At 48.5% G+C, this 11,850-nt stretch overlaps 1 protein-coding gene across 2 annotated transcripts in view; it reads left to right on the top strand.

Moving 5' to 3' along the window:
• The window catches only part of tspan33a (tetraspanin 33a), a 42,823-nt gene extending 31,285 nt beyond the window's left edge, over window positions 1-11,538 (top strand). The window contains exons 5-8 of one of the 2 annotated variants that reach the window (XM_070896585.1): window positions 1,810-1,905; window positions 4,845-4,970; window positions 7,748-7,909; window positions 10,607-11,538. In XM_070896585.1, the coding sequence (XP_070752686.1) occupies window positions 1,810-1,905; window positions 4,845-4,970; window positions 7,748-7,909; window positions 10,607-10,708 (486 nt within the window). In that variant the 3' untranslated portion in view covers window positions 10,709-11,538. The remainder of the gene's footprint in view (window positions 1-1,809; window positions 1,906-4,844; window positions 4,971-7,747; window positions 7,910-10,606) is intronic. The other variant, XM_070896586.1, reaches the window with a different exon arrangement.
• The last annotated feature ends 312 nt before the right edge of the window (window positions 11,539-11,850 follow it).

Genomic DNA, 11,850 nt, shown 5'->3' with positions numbered 1-11,850 from the left:
GAATGGTTGTGGAGGGGATGGTTGTGGAGGGGAGGGGGGGAATGGTTGTGGAGGGGGAGGGGGGGGAATGGTTGTGGAGGGGGAGGGGGGGAATGGTTGGGGTTGTGGAGGGGGAGGGGGGGAATGGTTGGGGTTGTGAGGGGGAGGGGGGAATGGTTGGGGTTGTGGAGGGGGAGGGGGGGAATGGTTGGGGTTGGGGAGGGGGAGGGGGGAATGGTTGGGGTTGGGGAGGGGAGGGGGGGAATGGTTGGGGTTGGGGAGGGGGAGGGGGAATGGTTGGGTTGGGAGGGGGAGGGGGGAATGGTTGGGTTGGGAGGGGGAGGGGGGAATGGTTGGGGTTGGGGAGGGGGAGGGGGGAATGGTTGGGGTTGGGGAGGGGGGAATGGTTGGGGTTGGGAGGGGGAATGGTTGGGGTTGGGGAGGGGGAGGGGGGAATGGTTGGGGTTGGGGGAGGGGAGGGGGGAATGGCTGGGGTTGGGGAGGGGGAGGGGGGAATGGTTGGGGTTGGGGAGGGGGATGGGGAGGGGGGGAGCTGGTGGAGGGGGAGGGAGATGGGGAGGGGGGAGGTGGTGGAGGGGGATGGGGAGGGGGAGAATGGATGGGGAGGGGGGGAGATGAAATGGGGTTGGTGATGGGGAGGAGGGAATGGTGGGGAGGGGGATGGGGAGGAGGGGGGGAATGGATGAGGAGGAGGGGGGGCGGATGGGGAGGGGTAGGGATGGGGAGGATGGGAGGGGAGATTGTGGAGTGGAAGAGGATACTTGTGGTCCAGGTTCCAATCGGGATCTGGTGTATCTGCAAGTCTCTGTTTCAGGGGCGTTGTGTGGAACTTCAGTTCCCTCTAGTGGCTCACTGTAAACACACGGTGCGTGGTGTAGAAATGAATCATTGCAAACCAGAGTGTCCAAAGTTCATCTCTAGTAGCTGATGGTGATAGTGGTGAACTACATTCTTGAACTATCGTAGTCTCTGTGGTGAAGGTGCTCCCACAATGCGCAACTGTAGCAGTTTTGATACGACTGAGTGTCTTGCTAAGCCACTTCATGGGGCAGTTAAGAGTCGATCACGTTGGTGTGGGACTGGAGTCACTTATAGGCCAGACTGGGTAAGAACGGCAGGTTTCCTTCCCTAAAAGAGCAGTTGGGTTTTTATGACAATCCGGCAACTTCACTGTTACTTTTACTGATATCAGCTTTTTATTTCCCAAGTTCTTTAAAACTGTCATGGTGGGATTTGAACTTGCTTTCATAAGAACATAAGAAATAGGAGCAGAAGTAGGCCATTCGGCCCCTCAAGCCTGCTCTGCCATTCAATAAGATCATGGCTAATCTTTGAGCTCAACTCCACTTCCCATATCCCTTGATTCCCTTAATATCCAAAAATCTATCTGTATTTCAATGGATTATTAGTGCAGTAACATAACTGCTACACTCTGTACCCAATGAAATCGAGCAGATCATCACTATGGAGGATTACAGGTGATGATCAAGTACTGGCAGAGCTCCTGCGATGGGACCCAGTATTGGAGGAACCGTACCCCAGAAAAGAATCCGATCCTCCCAAGAGGGGAGAAGCTCACAGACCCTGATGCAGAGGCGGTCTGCTTTAAAACCGACAGATTGGGTGAAGGGGTGGGGGTGTGATGCAGGTGTAGGTCTCTGTTTATGACTATGTTTTACACCCACAAGTGTCAGTCCTGGAAATAGGGCCCGGTTGTTTGTGATTGGATGTGTGGAGTGAGGCTGGACTTGGTAAGTGGGAGCTGTGTCTGGCTCTAATTCCCAAATGTACACTCTTCTCCCGACACAGGCCCGATCAAAGGTCAGTGAGATCATCGACAATGCGATAATCCACTACCGAGACGACCTGGATCTCCAGAACCTCATCGACTATGGACAGAAGCAGGTACTATATCATGGGGTCACGACCCCCTTCCACTGAATAACCTTTAACCTGCCCGGTACTCCTCGTCTCCCTCACACCCTCGCCTTCTCTTTCGCGTGTTCCCTCTCGCATTGATTGGCACGTGCTTGCTCTCTCCCCCGCTGTCTTGGCCTGCTAAATATTATTGTCCCAAAGTTGCACAGAAAGCATCAATGTCAGAGTTAGCGAGAGCTAACGGGAGAAACCGAATCCTCAGTTGGTGACGATGAAGCGAATGAAATGCAAACCATGTGGCAGCTGGTTGGAACTAATGTTGTCGCCAATCCTTTTTGAGTCTTTCAATTTTAGTTTTTTTAACTACAGCAGTAATCTTCAAAATTAGAATACAATATAAGAAGGTACATAATTATTTTGTGAACAATGGATTGTCTTCCTATTTCTCAATCTTAATCTCTAACATTACCTCCCTTAACTTTACATTCTCTGGCTCCAGGTAAAACACAGGATTCGGTTTGGCTGATTCGCCTTATCTAGTTGTGTTCCACCTTTAACGACCTGTGTATCTACACACCCAAGCTCCTTCCACTCTATCTAACGTTACTGTTTAAGGTCCTGTTCGCCTCCCTATTTTTTTGCTTCCAAAATGTACCACAGCACATTTCCCCGCCAGTTGTCAGCCTATCTATATCCTTTGCTGTCTGTCACAATATATTGTAGCCCCTCCCCTAATTTTGGTGTCATCAGCCATTTTTATATTGATTGTTCCCCAATTCATAAGGCCAGATCACTTGTGTTTTTTAAAAAAAAAATTATTCTCTGGATATGAGCGTCACCGGCAAGGCCAGCATTTATTGCCCATTCCTAATTGTCGTTGAGAAGATGGTGGTGGGTCTTCTTGCACCACTGCAGTCCTTGTGGTGAAGGTACTCCCACAGTGCTGTTAGGTAGGGAGTTCCAGGATTTTGGCCCAGTGATGATGAAGGAACGGCCGATGTATGTCCAAGTCAGGATGGTGTGTAACTTGGAGGGGAACTTGGATGTAATGCTTGTCCTTGTCCATGCCCTTGTCCTTCTTGGTGGTGGAGGTCATAGGTTTAAGAGTGGCTGTCGCAGAAGCCTTGGTGAGTTGGTGCAATGCTCCTTGTAGATGGTACATACTGCAGCCACGGTACGCCGGTGATGGATGGGCTGCTGATCAAGTGGACTGCTTTGTCCTGGATGGTATCAAGCTTTGGTTACAGCATATAAGGGTGACCCTAACATGATCCTGTGGAATATCACTCAAGACATCTTCCCAGTCAGAAATACTCTACTCCTACCCTTTGTTTTTTGCCCTCCAGCTATGTGTCCACATTACCATGTGCCATTATCTTTGTCATAAGTCGCTTATGTGATGCCTTATCAACTGCTTTTTGACCATCCATACAATCCACATCCACTGCACTTCCTCCACCCATCCTCTCTGGTATGTCTTCAAAATGTTCAAGTCTGGACAGTCCTTTAGCAAAAGCAAAATACTGCAGATGCTGGAAATCTGAAACAAGAACAGAAAATGCTGGAAATACTCAGCAGGTCAGCTAACATCTGTGGAGAGAGAAACCGAGTTAACGTTTCAGGTGAATGACCCTTCATCAGAAGTGGTCACAGATTGTCCTATAGCAATCTACACAGACTACCTCTGATTTGATCCCATTCTTCAACAACAGCTCCACTCCCAGCTCTGCTGCTCTGCAATCCTAATTACCACCGACTGTGAACACTGAGGCAAGGTCCTTGGTGCCTCTGCCACATCGATGGTATCACACTCCCCTCAAAATATTGTTGGTTCAAGTCCCACTCCAGAGACTGGAGCACATAAATCTAGGCTGACACTCCAGTGCAGTGCTGAGGGAGTGCTTCACTGTTGGAGGTGCCGTCTTTTGGATGAGACATTAAACCGAGGTCCCGTCTGCTCTCTCTGGTGGATGCAAAAGATCCCACGGCACTATTTCAAAGAAGAGATGGGGAGTTTATCCCCAATGTCCTGGCCAATATTTATCCCCATCCAACATCCCTAAAATCGATTATCTGGTCATTGTCACATTGCTGTTTGTGGGAGCATGCTGTGCGCAAATTGGCTGTCAGATGTCCATTAAAGAAAGAAAGCCTAGCAATTATATAGTGCCTTTCACAGACCCCGGACGTATCAAAGCATTTTACAGCTAATGAAGTGTAGTCACTGTTGTAATGTGGGAAACGCGGCTGCCAATTTGCACACAGCAATCTCTCTCAAACAGCAATGTGATAATGACCAGATAATCTGTTTTTGTTGGGATAAACATTGGCGAGGATAATTCCCTGCTCTAGTGCTATGGAATCTTTTACAACAGTGACTACACTTTAAAAGTACTTCTTTGGCTGTAAAGCACTTTGGGGATGTCCTGAGGTTGTGAAAGGTGATATATGAATGCAAGTCTCTCATTTTCTCTAACCTCTCTCCGTCTGGTTTTGCAAACCTTTAATGATGTTGGAATATTGTTGAGGTGCTGTGTTTCCTTGTCACCCGTTGCCCCGGGGGATGGGCCCAGTGTAAAATGCTCTGAGGGCTCTGGCTTCCCCACTCTGATACCGCTCCACCCGTGAGGCCACATGTAAGGCCCAGCCTGACATTCCTACAGGCTTCTCTCCTCCTCACCTCCCCTCAATTGGCCTCAGCACTGCAGGTTCAGGAGGGGAACAGCACCCATGGACCCAAACTCCACTGAGGGGCGGCACCTTCCAGGAACGAGGCTGAGGAAATGATTGCACTCCCTCCCCAACACCGGGAGCAACAGGTGGGGTACTAACTGGTTTTTGTTCTTTCTCTCCTTTTCCCCCCCTCCCCCCGTCCTTCTCTTCCCCCCCCCCCCCGTCCTTCTCTTTTCCCCCCCCCCCCCCCCCCCCGTCCTTCTCTTCCCCCCCGCCCCCTCCCCACCCCACAGTTCAGCTGTTGTGGGGGAATCTCGTACAAGGACTGGAGCCACAACATGTACTTTAACTGCACCACGGACAACCCCAGCAGGGAGCGCTGCTCCGTGCCCTACTCCTGCTGCCTGCGGTCCAAGGAGGTGAGTGAGCAGCTCGGGAGGATTTTTCAGCAATACACAGACAGACAGGCTGCAGTCTCGCGCCCTTGTTAATAACCAGTTCAAACACACAGAACGCTGGCAGGTTTATGAAGGATTAAGTACACCACACTCACCGCCAACACCGAGCTCTCAAGGGATGCTTTGCAGCAGAAGGTGCTCACACTGCAGTCGGGTCGACTCAACCCTCCACAATGCTCCCTCCTTCCTCTCCCCGTCTCACAGTGCAACCATCTCGCCTTTAAGCTTGGCGAACAGCCCATTACTTGAGCTCCTCCTTGATCCACACTGAGCTTTACGTCGGGTACCAACAGCTCAACATGCCAAAGACTCAAAAAGGCTGCACTGCACAATGTCAGCACACAACGTAAACTACCGTGTCCATTTACTTGTACAGAAAAGAATAAACATACAGATGATTCGGCCCCAGCTGGAGTATTGTCCAATTCTGGGCACCCCACTTTAGGAAGGATGTCAAGACTTTGGCGAGGGTGAAGAGGTGACTTACTGGAATGGTACCAGGGATGGGGGTCTTTGGTTATGTAGGGAGGCTGAGATTGTTCTGCTTAGAGCAAAGAAAGTTCTGGGAAGATTTGATAGAGATATTCAAAAGCACGAAGGGTTTTGATGAAGTAAATAAGGAGAAATTGTTTCCAGTGGCAGAGGACTCTGATTGAAGGCAATTGGCAAAAGCACTAAAGGTGACGTGAGGGGGAAAAAATGTAAGCGTTGAGTTATGATCTGGAATGCACCGCCTGAAAGAAGATTCAAAAATAATGTTCAAAAGGGAATTGGATAAATACTTGAAGAGGAAAAATATACAGGGCTGTGGGTGAAAGAACGGGGGAGTGTGGCTAATTTCAAAGTGCCAGCACAAGCATAATGGGCCACATGGCCTCCTGTGCTGTGTGATTCTGATTCTATGTATCCAGCAGAAGATTATCTGAGGCTATGTTATAGGGCGACAGTAGCAACCTGGCAGATTAGTGCACCTTCTGCAGATGACGTCTGTCGGAGCACATTTCTGGAAAAAGCTGCCCACAAACTGGTTACAACTTCACCCAGAGTGGCTTCTCCAACGCAGGTAGCATGTCAATCCGGTGGTGGGAGGGGAGGGAGCGAACGAGCAAAACACTCTCCACCCCCCCCCCCCCCACCTTCAGCAGACTAACTGTCTCACACTCTGACCCCTCTGATCCCACACCTGGACTTGAGCACATAAATCTAGGCTGACATTCCCGTGCAGTGCTAAGGGAGTATTGCACTGTGGAAGGTGCCGTCTTTCAGATGAGACGTTGAAAGGTTACTGCACAAGATAAAAGTTCACGGGGTTGGGGGTAATATATTGGCATGGATTGAAGATTGGCTAACTAACAGAGAACAGAGTCGGGATAAATGGTTAATTCTCTGGTTGGCAACCAGTAACTAGTGGGGTACCGCAGGGATCAGTGCTGGGACCCCAACTATTGACAATCTATATTAATGACTTGGAAGAAGGGACTGAGTGTAACATAGCCAAGTTTGCTGACGCTAAGATGGAGGAAAAGCAATGTGTGAGGAGGACACAAAAAATCTGCAAAAGAACATAGACAGGCTAAGTGAGTGGGCAAAAATTTGGCAGATGGAGTGTAATGTTGGAAAGTGTGAGGTCATGCACTTTGGCAGAAAAAAAATCAAAGAGCAAGTTATTATTTAAATGGAGAAAGATTGCAAAGTGCTGCAGTGCAGTGGGACCTGGGGGTATTTGTGCATGAAACACAAAAGGTTAGTATGCAGGTACAGCAAGTGATCAGGAAGGCCAATGGAATCTTGGCCTTTATTGCAAAGGGGATGGAGTATAAAAGCAGGGAAGTCTTGCTACAGCTATATAAGGTATTGGTGAGGCCACACTTGGAATACTGCGTGCAGTTTTGGTTTCCATATTTACGAAAGAATATACTTGCTTTGGAGGCTGTTCAGAGAAGGTTCACTAAGTTGATTCTGGGGATGAGAGGGTTGACTTGTGAGGAAAGGTTGAGTAGGTTGGGCCTCTACTCATTGGAATTCAGAAAAATGAGAGGTGATCTTATCGAAACATATAAGATTATGAGAGGGCTTGACAAAGTGGATGCAGAGAGGATGTTTCCACTGATGGGGGAGACGAGAACTAGAGGGCATGATCTTAGAATAAAGGTCCGCCCATTTAAAACAGAGATGAGGAGAAATTTCTTCTGAGGGTTGTAAATCTGTGGAATCCGCTGCCTCAGAGAGCTGTGGAAGTTGGGACATTGAGTAAATTTAAGACAGAAATAGACAGTTTCTTAAACGATAAGGGGTTATGGGGAGCAGGCGGGGAAGTGGAGCTGAGTCCATGATCAGATCAGCCATGATCTTATTGAATGGCAGAGCAGGTTCGAGGGGCCGTATGGCCTACTCCTGCTCCTATTTCTTACGTTTTTATGTAAACCGAGGCGCCGTCTGCCCCCTCAGGTGGACATAAAAGATCCCATGGCACTATTTCGAAGGAGAGCAGTGAAGTTATTCCCGGTGTCCTGGCCAATATTTACCACTCAATCAACATAACCAGAACAGTTTATCTGGTCATTATCCTGTTGCTGTTTGTGGGAGCTTGCTGTGCGCATGTTGGCTGCCGCCTTTACCACATTACAACAGTGACTACACTCCAAGAATACTTAATTGACTGGAAATCGCTTTGAGATGTCCGGCGGTCATGAAAGGCTCTATATAAATGCAAGTCTTTCTGTGTCCTTCCAATGCAGAAAGTGATCAATACCATGTGTGGGCAGGGGATGCAGGACCTGGACTACTTGGCTGCGGAGGAATACATCTACACCAACGGGTGCATCGACAAGCTGGTCAACTGGATCCATAGCAACCTCTTCCTGCTTGGGGGCGTGGCCCTGGGCCTCGCCATCCCACAGGTCAGTGTCCCGCCCACTTTACTCCCACCGACATAGGAGCGGGAATGAGCCCCTCGAGCCTGTCCCATCATTCAATTAGATCATGGCCAATTTGTACCTTCACACCAACTACCTTCCTTGGTTCCATTATCCTTTAATTACCTTTACCTCACAAATCAATCGATCTCCGTTTTGAAGTTTTCAATGAATCCCCAGCCTCAACAGCTTTTTGGGGGAAAGAGAGTTCCAGATTTCCACCAGCCTTTGTGTGAAGAAGTGCTTCCTGACATCACTTAAGAACACAAGAAATAGGAGCAGGAGTGAGTAGGCCATACAGCCCCTCGAGCCTGCTCCGCCATTCAATAAGATCATGGCTGATCCGATCATGAACTCGGGTCCACTTCCCTGCCCGCTCCCCTTATCCCCTTATCGTTTAAGAAACTGTCTCTTTCTCTCAAATTTACTCAATGACCCAGCTGCCACAGCTCTCTGAGGCAGCGAATTCCACAGATTTACAACCCTCTAAGAGAAGAAATTTCTCCTCATCTCAGTTTTAAATGGGCAGCCCCTTACTCTAAGATTATGCCCTCTAGTTCTAGTCTCCCCCATCAGTGGAAACATCCTCTCTGCATTCACCTTGTCAAGCCCCCTCATAATCTTATACGTTTCGATAAGATCGCCTCTCATTCTTCTGAATTCCAATGAGTAGAGGCCCAGCCTACTCAATCTTTCCTCATAAATCAACCTAGTGAACCTTCTCTGAACTGCCTCCAAAGCAAGTATATCCTTTCGTAAATATGGAAACCAAAACTGCACGCAGTATTCCAGGTGTGGCCTCACCAATACCCTGTATAGCTGTAGCAAGACTTCCCTGCTTTTATACTCCATCCCCTTTGCAATAAAGGCCAAGATTCCATTGGCCTTCTGATCACTTGCTGTACCTGCATACTAACCTTTTGTGTTTCATGCACATGTACGCTCAGGTCCCGCTGTACTGCAGCACTTTACAATTTTTCTCCATTTAAATAATAACTTGTTCTTTGATATTTTTCTGCCAAAGTGCATGACCTCACACTTTCCAACATTATACTCCATCTGCCAAATTTTTGCCCACTCACTTAGCCTGTCAATGTCCTTTTGCAAATTTTTGTGTGTCCTCCTCACACATTGCTTTTCCTCCCATCTTTGAATCGTCAGCAAACTTGACTACATTACACTCAGTCCCTTCCTCCAAGTCGTTAATATAGATTGTAAATAGTTGGGGTCCCAGCACTGATCCCTGCGGCACCCCCCACTAGTTACTGAATGCCAACCAGAGAATTAACCATTTATCCTGACTCTCTGTTTTCTGTTCATTTAGCCAATCCTCTATCCATGCTAATATATTACCCCCAACCCCGTGAACTTTTATCTTGTGCAGTAACTTCTGAATGGTCTAGCTCTAACTTTAAAGTTATGACCCCTTGTTCTGGACTCTCCCGCCATGCCCCCCCCACAACCAGAGGAAATAGTTTAAATAGTTTCTCTCAATCTACCTTATCAACTTAGAAATACCTCAATTAGATCACCCCTTAATCTTCTATACTCAAGTAATTCAAGTCTAGTCTATGCAGCCCGCTCTCATCATTTAACCCTTTCAACCCTGGTGTTCTGATCTGACTTTCTCATCCTGCAGCCTCTCTTCCTTGGGGAACCCCCCTGCCAAAAGTACCTTCACGTGAGCCTTGATGGTGAGCGTGGTGCAGAATTCAAGGGGGGAGGGGGCAGGAAGGAGAATGATTCTGTCTGCAATTACTGGATTGCAATCAGGAGGGTTTATTCTATTTTTATTTTCCCCCCCCTCCCCTTCCATTGCCTCAGGGTGCTGAGGCCAATTATCCCTCCCGCCCGCTGAGATCAGATTCCCGCTGCTGCTCTCCATCCAGTGCCAATGCCCGATGCGCACTTTGTAAGGCAGCGATGCTTTCTCTGGTCGAATAGCACCTGATGCGCATCCACCAGTGCCCCTGGAAACACACCAGGCACAAACTACAGCACTTCTCAGGAGAGATAAAGGGGGGAAAGGCCTGGGGGGGGTGGGGGCATTAATCGTTTTAAAGGATCGGCATCTCCACATGTTTGAGGAGGTGGGGGTGTGCTGCGGGGGGTGGGGGGACACGAGCCAGGACGCTCGCTCAGTTCTGCAGCAGTGACCTGGTGTGCACAGGATGAGGAGGAATTTCCTCACATATCTCAGCGAGGAATTGGCCAACGATAATGGGGCATCTGCCAGACAAACTGGACAGCCAATTTGCGCACAGCAAGCTCCCACAAACAGAAATGTGATAATGACCAGATAATCTGTTTTTCGTGATGTTAGTTGAGGGATAAATATCGGCCAGGACACCGGGGATAACTCCCCTGCTCTTCTTCAAAATGGTGCCATGGAATCTTTTGCATCCGTCTGAGAGAGCAGATGGGGCCTCGGTTAAGCGTCTCACCCAGCACTCCCTCAGTACTGCACTGGCGTGTCAGCCTGGATTTTTGTGCTCTAGTCTCCGCGGTGCTACCCACTGAGCCACAGCGGAGGTACTGTAAATGGCATAGACTGTACAAGCAGGATGTGGGTGAGAGGTGAGCAGTGTGCCAATGGTATTAGTTACAGGGCGCTGCACCTTTTTAAGGAAACTGTGTGTTTATTTGCTTCATTTACTTTCTCTCCTTGGCTGCCGTCTCCAGTTGGTGGGAATCCTTCTCTCCCAGATCCTCATCAACCAGATCAAAGATCAAATCGAGCTCCAGAAGTACAACAGCCAGCACAGAGCAGACCCCTGGTACTGACCGACCACCCCCCCGCAGCTATTCACACAGGGGGGGCAGCACGATGTTCCGCTGGAGTTGTTTCTCAAGCTGCCAGCGTGGAGCCCAATCTAATTGATGAAGCCTCTGGGTTTGTGTGTGCTCGGAAAGGACTTGCAGCCGATCACGGTCGACACACTGCCACTCCACTCTCAGTGGCTTACACGCACTGTGTCCACAGGGTGTCCAGTCCCTCGGGAACTGACTGTTTTAAATCGATCTCTTACCCAGTCCATCAATTTCACTGTTTAACAAATTCATTTGTTTTATAAATATATGTATAGTGAAGTGTCCTGTGGTATGGCTCTCGAGTACTGGTGTGGAGCACAATGTCCCATTTATGTCGTTGGTACTGGCTTGATCTTCCTTGGCTTCTCTCTGAGGTCTTGCACTTGACTTTCAAGGGGTTTGTTCATCTGTTGCTGGGCAACTCTGTGAATCTGTGCCCATGTTTGTTGCCATTTGTTAATCTGTCAGTGTCCTTGTTACCCTCTCTTGTTCACGTCTGTTGCTGTTAATCTGTCGGTTTTAATTGCTCCCTATTACTGTGCCTCGTTATCTCTATCGATGGGACGGTCTGGGGTGAACACAGCCAATGTTTCAAACAGTGCCTCCCAAACATCTTCCTGTCTGAGGTCGTTCAAGTTTGTCAAAATGCGTCCTGGGTCACTGACTAAAGAGGGAAAGTACTTCCTGGGTTATGGAGTTAATGTATTGAAAGGGATGTTACAATTGAGAAAAGTCACCTTACTGTGTGTGGGCACATTGGGCGATAATATTGATGTCTAACTGTTCATGTACATTTTTTTGATAAATGAAATATTTTTGTCTTTTAATAAAAATAATAATCTATCTGCCTGTGTTGAAGTATTTTAAATGTTTTTCTTTGGTAAACTGGTGCAGTCAGAGAGCTAGAGGCTATGCTACCAAGTGGTGCAATGGCACCGGCTATTAGTTCAGCAACGCTCGGTGTAAAGGAGACGGAGACTGAACCTTTCACACCCACAGTTCCCCGAACCGCAAGTTCCTAATCTGAGGTGTGCCATTTCGAGGGAGGGAGGTGGAGCAGAGATCAAGGACTGCGCTCAAAGCACAGCTGTGATGACTCCACAGCCAAATAGCCT

Source organism: Pristiophorus japonicus, chromosome 13, assembly GCF_044704955.1.
Source record: "Pristiophorus japonicus isolate sPriJap1 chromosome 13, sPriJap1.hap1, whole genome shotgun sequence".
Taxonomy (NCBI): domain Eukaryota; kingdom Metazoa; phylum Chordata; class Chondrichthyes; family Pristiophoridae; genus Pristiophorus; species Pristiophorus japonicus.
The sequence above is the reverse complement of the archived record's forward strand: the minus strand, read 5'-3'. Positions and strand labels throughout refer to the sequence as shown.